Source organism: Pelophylax lessonae (genome assembly GCF_965119305.1).
Source record: "Pelophylax lessonae genome assembly, chromosome: 4".
Classification (NCBI taxonomy): domain Eukaryota; kingdom Metazoa; phylum Chordata; class Amphibia; order Anura; family Ranidae; genus Pelophylax; species Pelophylax lessonae.
In genome coordinates this window covers 509,309,519-509,330,843 of record NC_138771.1, presented here as the reverse complement: position 1 = coordinate 509,330,843, position 21,325 = coordinate 509,309,519, and the positions used below count along the sequence as shown (strand labels likewise).

The 21,325-nt window shown below is 44.5% G+C and overlaps 1 protein-coding gene across 2 annotated transcripts in view; it reads right to left on the bottom strand.

The window, feature by feature from the left end:
* The window catches only part of FBXO7 (F-box protein 7), a 49,468-nt gene that overhangs the window by 26,653 nt on the left and 1,490 nt on the right, over window positions 1-21,325 (bottom strand). Inside the window, exons 2-4 of one of the 2 annotated variants that reach the window (XM_082256536.1) lie at window positions 16,917-17,058; window positions 13,276-13,546; window positions 6,700-6,927 (exon numbers count right to left, since the gene is read on the bottom strand). In XM_082256536.1, coding sequence (XP_082112662.1) covers window positions 6,700-6,927; window positions 13,276-13,546; window positions 16,917-17,038 — 621 coding nt within the window. In that variant the 5' untranslated portion in view covers window positions 17,039-17,058. The remainder of the gene's footprint in view (window positions 1-6,699; window positions 6,928-13,275; window positions 13,547-16,916; window positions 17,059-21,325) is intronic. The other variant, XM_082256537.1, reaches the window with a different exon arrangement.

The following is a 21,325-nucleotide window of genomic DNA, read 5'->3' as shown; positions in this document are numbered from 1 at the left end:
GGGTCTCTGCTAAAAAAAAAATATATATATATATATTGTGAGGGATTAGCTCGGTGGCGGGTGTGGATGACCCCTTGGGGGGTGCGTTTTCCCAGAGAGGTAGCCGACAAGTGCTTGCAAACAAACAGTGTGGTTTATTAAATGGTACTTTCTTCACCAGGCTGTATGCAGCAAAACATCCAAAATAAAATAAAACAGAAAATAAATCCTTGCCTCTGTGGGCGGCTACCTTCTCACAACTGGAACCTGCCTAAGTGTCTGTCTCCAACCTACCGTCGGGCAGACTTCCTTGTCCTCCAGCGGACACTCAATAGTCCTTTTATAATAGCTTCACAGGGCAACACAGTCCTTTGTTTCTTTCACATCAACAGTTCGTCTTCTCACCTTTGAGACGTATTCACCCTTGGTTACCGTCCCGGGCACACATCACTCCGGGGGGTCTTCTCCCAGGCCCACACATCCTGTCGGGAGGCACACGCTGACTGTCCTCCTGCTCCCAGCCCACATGGCTTCAGGATGCAGCTTCTGGAGGCAGCAAACAATAGGAATTTCTCTGAACAAATTATAGAGCCTTAACTCCCTCATTCTGAACAGGTGAAGGCCTTTCAACTTCCTGCTGGCTAGCTCTGTAGCCAACACCCTAAATTAATTAATGGACTTTCTAAATCAGGTAGAAATGTATCTCCTTCCTGTGACTACATTCCCAGATTTAGCTGACTTCCTGTTACATACCCCCCCCTCTTGTTTCAACCCTAGGGTTGGGACACAGATTTCCAGGCACGCATGTGTCAAGCACTGCTGACTCACTGATAAGCCTCCTATTATCCTCAAGCTTCCGGATGAAACTGTTTTGTCATCTTCATTGACGGATTTCTCATAAATGCCACACAGTTTGTCTCTCATCTCATATACACATTCTTCAACTGCATTTTTGGCATCATTTCGCTCCTTCTCGTTTCTGTCATCTTCATTGACAGCTTTCTCATAAATGTCAGACAGCTTGTCCCTCATAACCGTCTGTCCAATCCACCATGGAGGACCGTGATCCATAGGCAACTCAATTGGGCTAGTCTTAATGTCTTCAACATTCTTAAGACGCCTCTCTCTGCAATCAATAAATGTTTTCCACAAAACTTTGAGAACCTTTGCTTCACTAAGCTTTGTTCCAAGTAGGGACTCTTGACATCCCTCTGTGACTTGAGTTGCCTCTCCATACAGCTGTACACAATCATTGACTTTTTGTTGTAAAAGGGAATGATCTTCCTTCTTGAGCTTTGCTTGCTCTAAGATGCTGTGCAGAGGATTTTCCAATTGAGACAACAGGCTGTCACACATTTCTTCAAAGTGACCCCTGTTCCTTTTCCCAGAGATATCAATATCATTCACCAAACATTTCATATTCATAGGCAGATCTGAAGCATTTGCACTCATCAACTTCTTAAACTTTTCGCCCTCCTGAGCGAGTCGCAGTAAAGGCCTACTATTTGATTTGATATTCAGTTTATATTTCTTGCCAAACTCTTCACAGAAGTAGCCAACCAGAACATCATCAACTTTCCTTCCACCAACATAGGGGTCAAAGGCAACAACACAGTTGAACCCAGCGATCTGGGTGGTATCCATTATAGACCTCCTCTCTGCATCAGTGAAGAAGCATGGAACTGCAACACATTCTTTTACAGGTTTCTTCAATGCACTTTCTGCTGAACTATTTGACCGCTCAAGGTCACCTAGTTCTTTTTCTCTATCTGAATTCCACATGGAATGCATCTCAAGATCACGATCAAACTTCTGCCACCCGTCTTTCACCAGTTCCATTTTGGAAACACTCCCTGAAAGGCACTTATTCATTTGCTTCACGTTTTCACCAACAGCCTTAGTTTTCTCCACTAGGTTTTCAGCCTGAACTGAGAAATCACCACATTTCTTACTCAGCTCCTTTGTTTGCTGAAGTTCTAATGATACATTTTCCAATGCTTGAAGTTTTTGAAGGAACGGTTTATTCCAAAGGGGTGATTCAAGCCACATGTCATCACATTTCTGAGGCTCACTCAGGACAGACCCCAAAACACTGATCTTTTTAAAAACTGCATCAGGCACACTATCCCCTCTTTGGGACAGATCCTCTGTTGCCTGGAATTCCTCTTCCAGTTCCTGCAACGGAATCTTCATCTCTTCTACTTGTTGTTCTAAGGCTCGCTTAGACTTTTCTAGCTCCTGAACGCTTTTCTCAACCTCATCCTTGTAGCTGACCACATGTTCCATCTCTGTACATAGCTGCTTGTTAACTCTTTCTAGTTCAGCCTTGGACTCTAGAGCTTCCTCCAAAGAGCGAGCCAAGAACAGGGCTTTGCTCTCGTTATCACGCGCCTCCGCTTCTGCGCGGTCGCGTTCTTCTGCATATTTTGCAGACACAGTCTTCTCTTCACCAAGCATCTGATCAAACTTCTTTTTCACATCTTCAACACACTGTAATGAAGCAACGCTTTCTTCCATGCGTTTTTTCATATCCGCTATCTGAGCTTGCAATGTTGCGACTTGCTCTGATAGGTTTTTCTTTGCTTCCGCCTCCTCTTTTAATTGTTCCAGGAAGCCATTTTTCTCATCTTCCATTTGTTTGAGCTTTGTGCTAAAACTCAGCCTTTGACACCTCTCTTCCTGTAAGAGTTCCTGCGTGTCTTGCAGCTGCGATTCCAAGATAGAAAAATCTTCCGCAATTTCTCTAGATTTGCTGTCTGCTTGAGAAAGCTGATTTGTAACATTGTCCAACTCAACCTGCAGTCGGTTTGCCTTCTCTGACAGCTTAGCACACAATCGGTCACCTTCTGACACCTTGACTTGCGATTCCAGAAGCTGTGCCTCTACTTTTTCCCTCTTATGTTCACAATCTTCTTTTCCCTGCATAAGAGCCTTCACCTCATTGGCTAGCATCTGGGAATAAGAATGTAATTCTGCCACACAGGCTTCTTTCTCCTTTAACTGCTGCTGGAAACGTTGGGCTTCACCTTTCCAACTTTCACAGTCTGCACGTAATTCATCTACCACATTGCTCAAAGTGGTGAGCTCATACACAGTACTCAGTAATTTAGCCTCTCTTTCACTTTTCTCGTTGTCGCTGAGAGACAATGTCGTTTTCAGAGCGACATTCTGTTCCTGCGACTCCTGCAGGTCTATTTTTGTAACTTCCAAAGACTGAAGACTTTTTTCCAGCTGATTACGCAACTCCAACATATCAACCATACTTTGCTTCTGCAAAGTCTGAATTTCACTTTCCTTTTCCATGAGGATGGTATCTTTCTCCTTTATAGTGTCTTGACATTTTTGCAACTCGACCAAAAGAAGAGCAGTGGATTCTTCCCACTGTAACACATGAGACTTGAGTAGTTCATTCATTTCCTGCAAGTTTCTATGCTCCATTTTAAGCAATTCCAAGGCTTGTTCCTTTTCTTCCATTTTCCGTTGCAAGGCATCCAACTCAGCCCTGCACACATACTCGGTTTCCTCCAAACCGATGGCCTCCATTGGCTGCTGGCGTCTCTGTTTCCAGCCTGCCATGCTCTCTTGATGAGCCTTTTGTTGAGCTGCAAAGCTCTGCTGAAAATCCGCATTTGCCTGCTGTTGAGCTGTATTTGCTTGCTGTTGAGCTGCATTTGATATAATCAGATGTTTCAACATCTCCATTTTGAGTTTACTTTTCATCTGAGCACACTGCGTCTCCATAGCGGTTTCATCAGTGTTGCTAGGGACAACAACCTTCCTCTTTAGTAGACTCTCTTTAGGCATGGATGGGGCTGGTTCAGACGGCAACATCCCCTCCATCCATAGAATCCGGTCTCTCATTTCATCTATCTTTGCATTCTTCAGGCGTTTGGACCGCCCCATCTTCAATAACTCCACAAACAAATTTTTCACAGTCCAGCAAACAATTTTCAGACCACTGTCTCTTCAACACATGTAGTTTTTCTCTCTCTTGCAGGATCTCTTTTCCTGCACACACAGTTTGTGCAGTCACTTGCACCAGACACAACAAAGTTCATCAAATAATTTTGAGACCGCTGTCTCTTTAAAACACTTTTTTTTTTTTTTTCTGTCAGGATCTGCTCTCCTGCACACATAGATTGTGCAATCTCATGCACCAGACAAAGTTCATCAAACATATGCACTCCATTGCAGGGATCTCTGCTTATGCCCGCATCCTCCACCATATGTGAGGGATTAGCTCGGTGGCGGGTGTGGATGACCCCTTGGGGGGTGCGTTTTCCCAGAGAGGTAGCCGACAAGTGCTTGCAAACAAACAGTGTGGTTTATTAAATGGTACTTTCTTCACCAGGCTGTATGCAGCAAAACATCCAAAATAAAATAAAACAGAAAATAAATCCTTGCCTCTGTGGGCGGCTACCTTCTCACAACTGGAACCTGCCTAAGTGTCTGTCTCCAACCTACCGTCGGGCAGACTTCCTTGTCCTCCAGCGGACACTCAATAGTCCTTTTATAATAGCTTCACAGGGCAACACAGTCCTTTGTTTCTTTCACATCAACAGTTCGTCTTCTCACCTTTGAGACGTATTCACCCTTGGTTACCGTCCCGGGCACACATCACTCCGGGGGGTCTTCTCCCAGGCCCACACATCCTGTCGGGAGGCACACGCTGACTGTCCTCCTGCTCCCAGCCCACATGGCTTCAGGATGCAGCTTCTGGAGGCAGCAAACAATAGGAATTTCTCTGAACAAATTATAGAGCCTTAACTCCCTCATTCTGAACAGGTGAAGGCCTTTCAACTTCCTGCTGGCTAGCTCTGTAGCCAACACCCTAAATTAATTAATGGACTTTCTAAATCAGGTAGAAATGTATCTCCTTCCTGTGACTACATTCCCAGATTTAGCTGACTTCCTGTTACAATATATATATATATATATATATATATATATAATATTTGGGGGTTCCGAGTAATTTTCTAGCAAAAAAATTATGATTTTTACATGTAGGAGCGGAGTGCCAGAAATCGCCCGGTATTGAAGTGGTTAAGGAACTCAGCAGATGATAGCCAGACCATTGTTCCTAATTTTTATGGACAGTCTACTGACAGGATTGGTACCAGCTGATTGGAGAAAAGCCAACATGGCACCAATATTTAAAAAAGGGCCGAGATATTTTCCTGGGAACTACAGGCCGGTTAGCCTAACATCAATAGTCTGTTAGCTATTGGAGGGGATGATAAGGGACTATATGCAAGATTTTAGTAATGAAAATGGTATCAGTAGTAGTAATCAGCATGGATTCATGAAGAATCATTTTTTCCAGACCAATCTATAACCCTTTTATGAAGAAGTGAGCTGCCATCTAGATAAAGGAAGGCCTGTGGATGTGGTGTATCTGGATTTTGCAAAGGCATTTGACACAGACCCCCACAAACGTTTAGTGTACAAACTAAGGTACGTAGCTATTGACCATAGACTGAGTACATGGATTTAAAACTGTCTTAAAGGGCACGTCCAAAGGGTGGTGATAAATGACGAGTACTCGGATTGGTCGGTGTGGAAAGTGGGGTCCCCCAAGTATATGTCCTGGGACCAATCCTGTTTAATTTATTCATAAACGATCTAGAGGTTGGGATAAAATAGCTCAATCTCAGTATTTGTGGACGATACTAAGCTAAGCAGGAAAACAACTTTTGCACAGGATGTGGAAACCTTACAAGAAGACCTGAACAAAATAATGGGGTGGAAAACTACATGGCAAATGAGGTAAATGTTGGAAAATGTAAAGTAATGCATTTGGATGGCAAAAATATGAACGCAAGCTACTCACTAGGGGAAGAACCTCTGGGGGAATCTTGGATGGAAAAGGATATGGGGGACCTAGTTGATGACAAGCTCAGCAATGGCATGCAATGCCAAGCTGCTGCAAGCAAAGCCAACAGAATACTGGCATGTATTAATAAGGGGATTCACTGCAGAGATAAAACGATCATTTTCCCACTCTACAAGACTCTGGTCCGGCCACATCTTGAGTATGCCGTCCAGTCCTCAGAAAGGATGTGCTGGAACTGCAGAGAGTTCAAAAAAGGGCAACAAAGCTAATAAAGAGAATGGAGGACTTCAGCTATGAGGAAAGACTACAAGCATTGAACTTATTCTCTCTGGAGAGGAGAAGCTTGAGAGGGGATATGATATCAATGTACAAATACTGTACTGGTGACCCTAGCATAGAGAACATACTTTTCAGTGTAAGAGAATATAAAAAGACACGCGGCCATTCACTAAAACTAGAAGAGAAGCGGTTTAACCTTAAACTGCGTAAAGGATTCTTTACCATCAGAGCGGTAAGGATGTGGAATTCTCTTCCACAAGCAGTGGTATGAGCAGGGAGCATTGATAGTTTCAAAAAAACTATTAGATGGGCACATTAACGATCACAACATATGGAGTATATGATGTACTATTTACACACACACACACATCATAGGTTGAACTGGATGGACTGGTGTCTTTTTTCAACCTCACTATGTAACTATGTAATTTAGATAGCATTTACTTTTAAAAGTTTTGGATAGAGTTGGGAGATTTTTGTTGTAAATATACATTTTTATATGGATTCTAATGGCAAAGCTTTTTAGAATTATTTATATGCATAAAACCTGTAAATAATTCTGCTTCTGTTGTTTGACCTAAATGCTCCATATGGTCTCCAATGCCTACCTGAACAATGTAGCCTGTCTCCACCATGAGTACATGGATGACCGCCATCAGAGCATCGTTGGGAGTGCAGCAGCTGGCGGATAGGTAAAGAGACTCCAGGGAGTGCGGTATCTTCCCATCTACAGATTCACTAATGAGCATCGGCTCTGCCAGACAGCAAGGGTGCTCCTCTTCCATTGTAGTCTGCTCCCCGGCTACTGCTCCATGACAGGAACTAGACATGAGCTTCTGGAATGTAAACAAGAAGACATTCATTTTATCTCTAGGACACCATGTGATGTAGAACAGTTTTTACAGCAATTTTCTTTTCATTTTAATTAAAAGGAAGAATCCACCTTTTTACTGTTTGAATCCTTTTTATAAAATGTTTTCTTTCCAAGAAAAAAGAAGAAAAATACAAAACATAGCAACAATAGTAGCCTTGCTAATGTTTCACGCACAGCAACATAGATACAAGTGAGGCACCAAATAACCGGGTTGGACTGCCCAATATTTTAGTTATGAGACCAGGTAGCCAATGTAGACTGCCTCACACCAGCTCCATAATGTGATGGGCTCTGTTAGTAAAAAGCATTGCCATTCCAGTTAGGAATTATGAAAGCCCAAAAAACCTAGGACACAATCAATACTTGAAGACTCCACCTTTTTAAACAAAATATGATTAATTAAAAAAGGGGGGAGAAAATTCCACGCTAAGGTTGATGAACAGGCTGCTGCCTCCCTATAAATATAACCTAGTAATTGAGTGTTCCATCCCATAATACCTCAGCCCAAAGAGAGACCTCTCTATCTAATATCCTGGTGAGATACCCCTGTGTGGGGTTGTTGCTTCTGGTGCGTGCATTTGATATTAGTGGGACCACGAGCACCCCTACTTCACCTGGCTTTACAAGTATTTGGGAACAACACGATCACCCATTTTTCACCTGGCCTTTATATATCTGCATGGACTTTTAATAATTTATAGTTGCACTAAATGTTTTAAAGATTCACCACTTTATCATTTTTGGAGTATTGATGTATACCTTTTAACTATTTATCTATATACACAGTTTTGTTATATACCTCATCACTATTTGCACTAGATCACTTTATTATCGCACTTAAAGCGGAGTTCCGGGCACAAAAACAATATTTTTTTTTTGTGCCCCTCCGCTAGTTCGAGATCACCTGAAAAGGAATTGGATAGTTATTTTTTTTTTTTGTTTACTCACCTTTTAATTGAAGATCGTAAATACTCACCTCAGGAGTACTTCCTCCCTCGGCGCCGCGGCTCACCCCGTCACTTCCTGTCTCGCTATGATTCCTGAGAGCTGAACGTCATCGCTCCCAGGAATCAATGCGACGGCACCGGCCCCGCTCGTCACTTCCGGGCGACGCCGCATTCCCCTGCTAAACAGCTTCTGGGCATGCCCAGAAGCTGTGGAGGAAAGCGGCGCCGCACCGGAAGTGACGAGAGGGGCCGGTGCAGGCGCATTCTGGGACAAGAAGACGCGGAAGAAAACACAGAAGAGGACCGCGCCGGCTTCAGCTGCCCACAAGAGAGATGGAAACGCTGTGGAAGAAATTTTATAAGCATTTCTTCTAAAAGGTAAGTGCGATCCGGGACAGATCAGAGGCTAGCCATTGTGGAATGTACTAGCCCTGACTGTCCCGGGGGTATGTTTATTAAAAAATGACTTCTGTGCCCGGAATACGATTTAATATCCACTTCTTTTTATTCATATATTTATTTATAAATTGTCAGTCACAACACTTGGTCACGTTAGATGGCACATTAGTATTTCTTACATTTTTTCATGTGATTTATTGGCCTCCATTGGCAATATATTTATGTGACATTGATATATGTACACTCACATATTTTTTATTGCAACTCTACAATCATACACTAATTAGTCCATCTCCCTAGGCAGCGCCATTGACCCTTTTACTTTTTACATTAAAATATAATTAATGCACCCACATTAATAAAGTATGAATTTATTAACTTTTTGCATTGAAGCCTACAGAGCATTGCAGCGTCAATCAGTGCTTTGTGGGTGGAATTCACAGGTTCCTGCATTATTTACACCCCAGCCCCAGATCTGTAAAGAGGTACAGACCTTCAGTTATGAGGCTGGAGGATGTAAACCATAAATTACAAGTGCTGTCACGTCACAGCTTTTGTGCCAGCAGATCTAGAGCCACGGTGGCAGATGGGACTTGTAGTCTTTCAATTCAAAGATCCTTGTAAATTGATGTGTTAACTAGGGAATGGCTGGACTAATTCGTTTCAGGAAGAAGGTCTACTGTACATCACTCCCAATAGCAGGACCACTTCTGAGAATGCTAACTGAATATTCTGGATGCAAAACTTTGAACCTCTGCAGATTCAACAGTCAGAGTAAAGTCAAAACTTGCATACTAGCTCCGGTTTGTCCCAGAAATATTGGAAGGAGACAGCCAGACCTGTATTGGAGCCCATATACAATTTAATGTCTCGTAGCATCTATTAAAAAGCCAGAACATTTTGAGGATTGTGAGGGCCCCCTGAATAGTCTGCAGAACCAGTGACTGGAAAAAAGTATTATTATATATCAGAATTATAATTGTAGATTTGAGATCTTTTCCATATTGTTCTCTGTCCAGCATTTTAAAGCCCTGACAAAGCCCCTTAGAACTCCTGAATTGGGTTTTAAATGGATAATGTGAACAATAATGTATCTTTGAATTCCTGTCTGGTGCTCTCCAACAAATATTTCTTGAAGCAGTATTAAACTCAAAAACAAATATTTATTAAATTGCAGCTTACCAATTCTTAGATGGGGTGGCTGTATTTTTTTTTTTTTTTTAGTCTTTTTTCTTTTATTTTCACTTGGTGATCCGGCCAGTAAGTCTTATCGTTTTTAACTTCCTTTAAAGACCAATATCTCTAGGAACATGCTACACCCATGTTTAGCATATAACATGTAATATGTTCCTAAGCACCCCTTTCCTACCCCGGAGCCCCCCCCCCCCCCCCCACCAGTGACAATGTGCGGGGAAGTTCTCCCCCGCAGTCACAGTCACATTTAAAATCAATTGAGCCCCACACAGACGTCATTCATTCAATGAGATCTGAATGAATAAAGTAAGTCTGCCACCGGAACAGATGAACTTGTACTTCTAAATGGACTACAAGTGTAGTAATCAGCTCACTCATAGTCCATTTAGGCTCTGTTCACACAAAGTTGCATTACAAGTTGTTCCCCATATTTTCCAATGATAACCATTCATACATGTATGATTTAAAGTCGCAGCTTTTGTCCGACTTTCATGCAACTTGAGGGCCATAGACTTCAAACCCTGAAAAGTTGGATGAAAGTTGTACCTGAATGTCATACAGTGCAATAGTTGGCAATTATAATTGATCAAAGCCAAAGTCGTATCCAAGTCACACTCATCCAAATTGGCATGAGCCCCTGTTCACATTTGAGCGACTTATTTGACAGGTCAAATCACATGACAAGTCAAAGTCTACTGCCAGCAATCCCACTGTTAAAATCGGTGCAACGCCGACTTTGAGGTGCCGCTTCGTTTTGAAAGAGTAGTACATGCACTACTTTTCACGATTTCAGGTGGGACTTGAATAGCCATTTGTGCATGAAGCTGCATAGAGGTCTTTAAAATTGCACCCAAAGTCACACTAAGGTGCGGCTTTGAAATTGTGCAATTTCTGATGAAGTCGCACGATTTCAAAGCCGCGTAAATGTGAAAGGGGGCTCAATGTTGCACTTCAAAGTCCTGCACATTTGGAGTGGTACAAGTGTGAATGTATAGTGATCTCCATGTTGTCCATCAGAACTGCAGAGGACTCCTCTCACAGGAGGAGGTCGTCCAGGTAGCCCAGTACTGCAATTCCCCATTGACATAGCAACTAGAACCAGAGCCAACACTTTTGTGAAGACCCGAGGAACGGAGGCGAGACCAAAGGGTATAGCCACAAACTGATAATGTTCCTCTCCTACAGCAAAGCGGAGGAAGCGCTGGTGGCGGGCACAGATTGGAATGTGCAAGTAAGCATCCTTGATGGCGATAGAGGCAAGAAAATCTCCCTGATGTAGGGATGCCACCACCGTGCGAATGGACTCCATTCTGAACTTCTGCAGCCGCAAAAGCAGTTCAGGGCCTTGAGATCTAGAATCTGATGCACCTTGGCCTCTTTCTTTGGGACCGTGAACAGGTTTGAATAAAAACCCTGAAACCGTTCCGAGGCTGGAACTGGGACAATCCCACTCTGAAGCAGCAGGTCTTGTACCACTCCAAAGAGAGCTTGCAATCGTTCTTGGGACAGGCGCACATTGGAAGGAAAGAACCTTTCCGGAGAACGAAACTCGATCTTGTAGCCAGATCGTAGCACTTCGTGGACCCATTTGTCCTGCACCAAGGAGGTCCACGGGCCCGGAAGCCAGCAAAGACATCCCCCCACCCCAGACAGGGTGAGGACGCACCTTCATGCTGAAAGAGCCTTGCCAGACCAGGGCTGCTTGGAACCTCCCAAGGAGGACTTGAAAGATTTTGAACCCTTGTCAGGGGACCCTGAGGAGTGAAAAAACTTCTTGTGAGGGAAGAAGGACGGGCCATGTCTGCGACAAAGTTCCTTACACTTACCAGCCTGCGGAAGAAAAAGTACTCTTCCCCGCTGTGAGACTCTTAATTATGTCATCCAGGGTAGCCCCAAACAGGTGATCTCCTTGAAAAGGTAAATCAGTCAAAGCTTTTTTAGAGGTCTGGTCCGCAGACCAACACTTAAGCCACAATACGCACCTAAGTACCACTGCCGAAACAGACAGCCTAGAAACCAGGGAAGCCACATCCAAAGAGGCATCCCAGATAAACTGCAGCCCCTGGACCAACTGGCCTGCCAGTTCAGCAAAGGCAGGAGGAATCTGCTCACCCTCCAGGTCACACTGCAAAAGTTTAGCCCAGTCGGTCAGAGTTTGCAACACCAGGGCTATGGTGAAGACCGGCGCCAAACCAGCAACAGTGAATATATTGCAGGCCGCAGCCTCTGCTTTTCTGACAGCCGATCCTTAAAGGCCGCTGATTCCTCAACCCAAATCATGGTTGCCTTATTTAACCTGCAAACCGGGGGGGGGGGGGGGGGTGCACCCCCGATGGAACAGTCCACTTTTTAAGGAGGGTCTTAAATGATCCAAAGACCACCAGAGTACAGGGGGGGGTCTAATGGGAACCCAAGAGTCCGACCATCCCCGCTCCAGACAGAACCACCTCGCCATCAAAAATGGGGGGGGGGGGGTGTTGGCCAGGAGGAACGCTGCAACTCAGGCGGAGACCAGGTCATATGCACCCTCGCGAAGCGTTTAACTCGCAGGCCAGCCCCTGTCCAGTGGGGCTATGTTGCAGCCAACCTAGCGTGGAGCTGTGGTCTGTGCACGCTCGCTGGCCAGACTGAGGTGACTACTGGATCTAGATCATCAAGCCCATTGCCCAGTCCAGCAGTTTATTGAAGATTTCGCAGAGAAAAAAAAAAAAAAAAAATCAGGAGAAAAAAGCCATTGAAAAAAAGGGAAAAAATTGCAAGGACCAGAGATCCTAGCAAGGAACTAGGTCCTTACTGCTAACTAGGCAGAAAAAAGGAGAGGAGTCAATCGAGAGAAGTCAGTCTAATTACTGACTCGGGACTGCTGGTAAATCTTCATTCGAAGATTCAATCGGCTGCAGCACTGATCAGTGTATTCTTATCATTGCACCCACTTATCATATCCACTTTGCTTGTGTGGATGGGGAAATCCATTCAGTTTTTTGATCATCCCGCTGAGTCATCTTTGACCAGCTTACAACTACCCTCCCCCCAGACTGGCAATACTGCGGTCCAAAGCGGTCTGCTTTACTTCTTTGTCCAAAATACAGAAACACTAAGAGGAAGTGTTACTAGCCAGATCACCAGGTAAAATGAAGGAAAAAAAGCCTACAAAAACAAAAAAAATAAATACAGCCACTCAATCTATTGGATTGCGTCTATTGGATTGCTAAATTGCAATATATTACATTTTTGTTTTTGAGTTTATGTAATATAATGCGCCAAAGAACCCCACGCATACCTGAGAGCTGTCCCCTGAGAGTCTTCAAATCACCGTCTGATCTGGAAATTGAATTACACCAGGGAACCCAACTCTCCAAAACCTGATTGTTCTTGAAAATGACTATAAGAAAACCAAAGCCACTGGATAGATGACTGCCATACAACTAGCATTGTGGACCCCTGCACACCTATGTCTGCTTTTCACCTGCATTTGTTGACCGTTGCCCTGTATTGCATTAGGACAGCTCATTCATTTTAACAAGCCTCAATGCACAAAAAAAAAAAAAAAAATGCAATACATGAAATATTATTGGCCAACGCAGACCACTGCAATGCAAAACATACAATGCACTCATCTGTACACTGGAGGACAGGTGCTTTTCTTGACACTGTAATGTGTGATGGAATAAAGGGCATCAGACAGGGGAAAAGGGGTCCTTTTAGAGACAGACCATCATTGGCATCCCCTACATTCTCTCAATACAAGTGCATGAGGCCATGCCACCCACCTCTGGTAAGCTCTGTGTTACTGATGTCCGATCACCTCTCTGGTCACTGTGACTTTTGCTGGGCTGGATAACCTCTATAATAGAGACGGCGGGTTGGCGCTGATTCAGGGTGGGCTGAGTAGTTGATGATGCAGCTGCTGCAACCAGCTCTGAGTCTGCAACTCGGAGAACTATCAGATCTCCGGATATAATGCCGCATGATTCCAGGCTATTCTGGTCCTCAGTCAGGGCGTCCTTGCCGTTCAGAGTGATGGTGAATACCGCATTCAAACTGTGAAAACATGATTAGATTCAAAGTGAAGTGCAACCTTCCCAGCATATTAAATAAGAAAGATTATGAAAAAGGTTACATCTGCTGCAGACGCCTTATTTAGATAAGAATCTTAAAGGGTAATTCCACTTTCATGAAAAAAATATAGCTAATAAAAGTATATAGCATTAGGGTTGCACCAATACAGGTATCAATGCTGATACCAAGTACTTTCATGAGTACTCGTGAAAATGCTCCGATACCCGAAACTAATATCTTTGCGGTGTGATTTGAGCTCATACAAAACAAAAGGCTCAAATCGCACTGCAAAGAATTGCATGCAGTTTGAACAGGAATGCAGGTGTAACATGTTACAGATGCACTGGCCCCTGCTCCCCCCAACCCCCAGTCGGACAGCTAGCAGGGGATCTTCTCCCTCCTGCTAGCAGTCACAATCTGTAAAAGACCATCCAGTCACAGAGTTCCGTGAATCAGAAAACTACAAGGTCTGACAGCTTTTGTGTCTGTCGGCTTGTAGTTCTCAATGAACTGCCACGGCACTGTTGAGCTCTGTAGTAGTTCATTGATGCTTCCTGCTAGTTTGTGTCTGCAAGAGCCCTGCGTAGCACCCACGATCTAATGATCGTGGATGCAATATTTTCCAGGCTCCCAACAAAAAAATAATAAATGCACAAAAATATGCCAAAAGATGTGCATTTATAATTTTTTTTTTTTTTTTTTTTTTAACATATCCTTTAAAATACTTCTAAAGGTTTGCAGACCCTGCAGCTTTTCTCATTAGAACACTCAAGAGTGCACCAGCTGATTATAATGAATCAGACCCTCCTATTCAGAATCAGTCTGCAAAGAACATACCGGTAGTGAAACAAACAGCTTTTTCTTCACAGGAACAAAAGGTAGGAATCTGTACATTGATCACCCAGAGGAGGTTGTTTTTTTTTGTCAACAAAAATGGAGTTAATATATAGCTTAAAGTTGATGTCCAGGTTTACTTTCACTTTAAAGTGTTACTAAACCCAGGACCCTGCATTCGCTACTTTTGGTCTCCCACAGTGCACGGAACATGGAAATGGAAATATTTTAGGAAATATAAACTGCTAAATACCTTTTCTTGTCAGCGCCAACATGTCACCACGCATGCGCCGCCGCCGCTCGGGACAGGCCGTACATGTTCGGCTAGTCTCGGGAATAGCCGAATGTATACAAGCTTTCCTGAGCGGAGGTGGTGCATGCGCAATGACGTGTCGACAGCCAGGCGGCGCCATTTTTAAATTTAAGGCGCCTCTGAAACCGGTAAGTGAAACACAGCCACACTACCTGCTATTATGCGGGGCTGCGGGCATACTACAAGGGATGCACCTGTACCATGCCTGCAGCACTGCATCTCCTGTAGTATGCCCACAGCCCCGCATTATCTTGTACTATGCCCACAGCCCTGCATTCTCCTGTACCATGCCCGCAGCCCTGCATTCTCCTGTACCATGCCCGCAGCCCTGCATTCTCCTGTACCATGCCCGCAGCCCTGCATTCTCCTGTACCATGCGCGCCGCCCTGCATTCTCCTGTACCATGCCCGCAGCCCTGCATTCTCCTGTACCATGCCTGCAGCCCTGCATTCTCCTGTACCATGCCTGCAGCCCTGCATTCTCCTGTACCATGCCTGCAGCCCTGCATTCGCCTGTACCATGCCCGCCGCCCTGCATTCTCCTGTACCATGCCCGCCGCCCTGCATTCTCCTGTACCATGCCCGCCGCACTGCATTCTCCTGTACCATGCCCGCAGCCCTGCATTCTCCTGTACAATGTCCGCCACCCTGTATTCTCTTGTACCATGCCCGCAGCCCTGCATTCTCCTGTACCATGCCCGCCGCCCTGCATTCTCCTGTACCATGCCCACAGCCCTGCATTCTCCTGTACCATGTCCGCAGCCCTGCATTCTCCTGTAACTTGCCCACAGCCCTGCATTCTCCTGTACCATGCCCGAAGCCATGCATTCTCCTGTACCATGCCCACAGCCAGGCATTCTCCTGTACCATGCCCGCCACCCTGCATTCTCCTGTACCATGCCCGCCGCCCTGCATTCTCACCCTAGGCTTATACTCGAGTCAATCATTTTTTCCATTTTTTTTGTGGTAAAATTAGGGGCCTCGGCTTATACTCGGGTCAGCTTATACTCGAGTATATATGGTAAATTAAAATTTATGTCATTTTTTCCCCACAAATAGAGCTTCTTTTTGCTGGTATTTGATCAAATGCTGGGTTTTTTATTTTCTGCGCTATAAACAAAAATAGACCAACAATGTTATTGATTGGTTTGGGCAAAAGTTATAGCGTCTACAAACTATAGTATATATACATTGGAATTTTTATTTATTACATTTTTTTATATTAGAAATGGTGGCAATCAGGGACTTGTAGCGGGACTGCGATATTGTGGCAGACAATCTGACGCTTGTGACACTTTGTGGAAACCAGTGACAAAAATATGCGCTGTCACTCTACTAATTACACTGGCTGGGGTTGTTAAACGTCTAGGGCGATCAAAGGTTTAAATGTGTGCCCAACAAGTGCTTTTGTATACACCTTGTGGTGCTTTTACCAAGAGATGTAATGAATTTTATTCCCTGATTTGCACGGAAAGAAAATTCATTACATCTCCACTGTCAGGATGGAGCCCTGCATTGTCTACATTGATGTCCAGCCTCTCTCGGCGATCAGCGGGCGCCGGCGGATATCCATTGCCTGGCACCCAGTGATCACCTTCTACTGTGAATATTCACAGCGCCTGTTCCTGTGTGAAGGGGAGGGGGGGGTGTCCCTTCCTTTCAGTCAGCTCTCAATGAGCTCTGCAGAGTGTAATTCAGCTCCCCATCCCCTGTTTTATGAAAGCTCAGACGAGCTACAAAATTCCTGCCCTTTGAAGGGATTTAGGAAAAGAAGACTACAGATAAACAGGTACAACTTATGTAAGAGGATTTTTTTCATCTCTGTGTATTACCTGAGGCCAGTCACCTCACTGGGTATATGTGAGGGTTTACAACCACTTTAAAGCTGAAATCAAGGCTAAGCAAAAAAAGTGCAAATACAAGATGCATCTGTATTATTACGTGAATCTTTGTGTGCTTTGTGTATTTCTTCCAGATCTGTGCAGTGTGTATTATCTATTTTCCTAGCACAGGTACTTTTATGTAGCATTTTAGGGAGGGGGGCAACTTGAACAAGTGCACCTTTTAGATACGGTGATAGCTGATCACGTTTACTTTTATCACTAAAAAAAAAAAACTTTATAAGACAACAGAACAACATTAAAGACAACATTAAAGACAACAGAAGCCATTTGATAATGAGATCATTTAAGAAATGTATGCACACCTGTACCCCAGTGAAGGTAGGAACGATGCAGACAGCTTCATGCGGAGATCTCCTAACGTTGGCTTCTCCTCTTCCAGCTCCAGTCGCCCTGTCTGACCTCCGACTCTCACCCGAAGCTTCATTCTGCCTTCCGAGGGCAGTCCTATCAAACAGTAATTATCAGAAATAAAGAAATCACATATGTTCTCTTTTTTTGCAGGGTCATCCGGCGTCTCTATCCCAGCAGTCTCTGGTTTCCCACACACTATTTTCTAATCTAGAACACTTTCAATTTCACTGGGCAGAAGAAACTTTCACTTTCATATCAGCATCAGATTATACAACACATTTCTCAGATCAGCAGACCAAGAGAACCTTGAAAATAACATAATAGAGGTTTCCCAAGTGTTCCTAAATGTGTTACAACCTTATTTTAAAAAATGGGTTTTCATTTTTTTTTTTCAACATGTTTATTTATTATTGGTGTTTTCTTTTTTTTGTAAGGCTGCATTCACATGTCAGCGTATGGATCGCGGGCAGAATCGCCGCGCGATCCGGAGATCAATGCAAATCGCGGGACGCCTGTGCGTTGCCCGTGATTTGCAATAGCACCCCAAACGCTGAGCAAAGTTGCCGCAATTTCCGCCTGCCGAATCGCGGTAACATCGCGCAAAAAAAATTGCGGGACGCAATACGCTCCAAAGAAGCTCTTGTACTTTTTTGGGCGTAATGCGTCCCGCAATTTTTTTTTCCGCAATGTTACCGCGATTTGGCAGGCAGAAATCGCGGCAACATCGCTCAGCGTTTGGGGTGCTATTGCAAATTGCGGGCAACGCACAGGCGCCCCGCGATTTGCAACGATCTCCGGATCCATATGCTGACATGTGAATGCAGCCTAAAGCATTTTTTCAATAGGCACTGGTGACGTAGTCAGGGCCTCACAAGTGTCCTCAAGGAAGTTCCTTCCAGAAAGATCTCACCTGATCTGACACGTGGGTTTTGCCATGCCTTAGTATTCAAGAAGTCATTACTGACTCAATATTTAATATAAGCCAAAATTCAATACTTAACACATTTTACACTTCCAGGTATAGTCCTACTTTTTTCAGGAATGTAATAAATGCACCCATACTAAGAAAAAAAAAGTGGGATTTTAATTTTTAATATGAAGCCTGCAAAGCTCTGCAACCATAATCATTGTGTTGTGGGTGCAAAGCACAGCCTCCTGTATAATTTACTCCCAATCCCTACAGAGGTACAAACCTTCTGTTATGGGGCTGGAAGAAGTAAACAATTAACTACAACTGTGATGATGTCACTACACTTGTGCCAACATGATCTGTGAGTCCCCCAGCCACAGTGGAAGATGGGACTTGTAGTCTTCCCATTTACAGATCCCTGCACTAAATTTAAAGAAAACAGGATGCTGCAAGGAAAAGCACCCCACAATTCAGGTTTGAGGGTGGAGGTGTTGTGGAAAAGGACCGTATTTTAGGTTATACTCTAAAAATGGCCCTATATGCGGAGTATGGTGAGGTGGCAAGATGGCTGCTTAGAACAAAGATGGCTTGAAGTATTAATCTCTTGTCTTTCTTCTTTTCATGTCTGTGCAACATGCAACCTTGCAAAAAAGGGATAAAAACATATCTCATGACTTGGAATATTTTCCAACAAAAAATCCCCTCCTTGGAGAACGAGGACATTCTGAGATGTCATTGTCTGGATATATCTTTGATGGAAAAACACAGAAATATTGACTTTTAACTCTGAGCTTGCCAAAGCTTTTACTAACCTTTGATTGGTTAAATAATATCTTTATACATCCTATTATTCATATGTCATATTGTATATTTAATCTCAAACACGGAATAATACATTTAGATCACTTTGATTCAAACTACTGACTCTGGTTGATCTCTAGGTAGCTACATATCTGATTTGGTATCACTGACCAATAGGTGTCAGGTATCTGTACCGGAGAGGAAAAGATTCCACTACAATGGCTTTAAAAATATATTTTTTTAAAAAGTAAAGAACATTAATTAAAAATTCCAGGCATCAGCATGTTAGGCCTGGTTCACACCTATGCATTTTTTAGTGCATTTTGAATTTTGCATAAACACACTATGGTCCATTTAACATGGTTTTCTATGAGTCACATTCACATCTGTGCAATTTTTGGAAAGGGCCAGGGAGTTTTTTCAGGATTCAGGTTCCATAGACTTCAATGGATCAAAAACCTGTATTGAAAAACTTAAAATGCACCTGGAATATGCAAACTGCAACCTGCATAGTTGTGAACCAGGCCTTGGCTTATACATAGTTACATTGGTCCAGTTTGGTACTATGCATATGCCATATGTGACCGATGCCCCTTAGGGGGTCGACAGATAGTTTTTTCAGTGCGTACACTAATTTCCTGCCGCATTTCAGGCCAATAGCTGATATTCTGTACATCATCATCACCTGCCACCCAGATGCAGCGTGTCACTTGCCACTGTCACCTGCCACCCAGATGCAGTGTGTCACTTGCCATCCAGATGCAGCATGTCACTTGCCACTGTCACCTGCCACCGAGGTGCAGCGTGTCACTTGCCACCGTCTTCTGCCACCAGATGCAGCGTGTCACTTTCCACTCAGATGCAGTATGTCACTTGCCACCCAGATGCAGCATGTCACCTGCCACCATCACCTGCCACCCAGATGCAGTGTGTCACTTGCCACTGTCACCTGCCACCCAGATGCAGTGTGTCCCTTGCCAACGTCTCCTGCTACCAGATGCAGTATGTCACTTGCCACTGTCACCTGCCACCTAGATGCAGTATGTCACTTGCCACCGTCACCTGCCACCCAAATGCAGCTTGCTACTGTCTCCTGTCACCAAATGCAGCGCGTCACTTGCCACTGTCACCTGCCACCTAGATGCAGTATGTCACCTGCCACCAGATGCAGTATGTCACTTGCCACTGTCACCTGCCACCTAGATGCAGTATGTCACTTGCCACCAGATGCAGCGTGTCACTTGCCACCGTCACCTGCCACCCAAATGCAGCTTGCTACTGTCTCCTGCCACCAAATGCAGCGCATCACTTGCCACTGTCACCTGCCACCTAGATGCAGTATGTCACCTGCCACCAGATGCAGTGTGTCACTTGCTACAGTCTCCTGCCACTGTCACTTGCCACTGTCATCCGCCACCCATATGCAGCTTGTCACTATTTACACTACTTCTGGCAGCCTCTCACCAGCGGCGTCCAAACAGTTAAACTTCCACATGCGGGTGGGTGGTGAGAGATGACGGAACTATCTCTCTGCTTGCCCACGGCTGCAGCTCTGTCAAGAAGAACAGCGGTGATGTGAGGGGGCAATAAGAGATGATGTCATCTCTCTGCTGCCCACCACACCACTGACAGAGATTGATAGAGACTGCAGGGACAGGGGAAGGTCTGACCAATATTGGTAAAATCAGTAAGTTTCTGACCGATACCAATTATTTGAAAAATGTGAATATCGGCCCCCAATAATCAGCCGCTCCGATAATCGGTCGAACCCCAATCAGCATTCTAAACACAGGAAGTCAGCCGCTCAGCACAGAGAATGTTTTGCATTTTCAGAATATATGCAAAGCCTTCCCTGATTGGATAGGGTAGAAAAATAGGGCAGTAACATCACACTCTCCACCTTGTCCAATCAGCAAATGCTGTGCATCCATTCATAAAATGCAAAGCATTCTCTTTATGGCGCCCGCACTGAGCAGCCAACTTCCTGTATTCACAATGAATCAAGCTGGCTTCTCAGTATGGGACTCAGGTAGCATTGTTTACTTCAGTGATTTCCAGTAGAGATGGGCTTGGGCGTGTTTGGGATCCCACCTGCCCGATCCCGCCAGGAAGTCGACACTGCACACGGCCAATCACAAGCAGTGAGACATTTCCTGATCTGTGCAGCTGCGGACCGGTAAATGTCTCACTGCCTGTGATTAGCCATGTGCAGTGGCGGGATCGGGCAGGTGGGATCCCGAACACGCCCGAGCCCATTCCTAATTTCCAGCATCCAGGGGCATCGGCCAGGTATGGTATATTCAAGCAGAACCAATGTAACTATACACATGGCGATACCTGAAATTCTTCTGTAAGGCTGACATTCTTTTTACCAGCCCCAGTCAGCTGTCAATGTGCTTTATTTCATGCCAGGCACATTGACAGTTAACAAACCCATGTGATGAAAATGCCTGAAAAGCACTCTGATAGCCTATTCACATAGGGTTGTCACCTCGTCTCTTTTAGGCCCCTTTCACACAGGCGGACCATTAAGATCCGCCTGTCCATTTTTTTGGCGGATCTGAACGGTCCCCCCCCATGCATCTCTATGGGGGATCGGATGTCAGCAGAGACATGTCCGCTGACACCCGATCCGATCAAATCTGGACG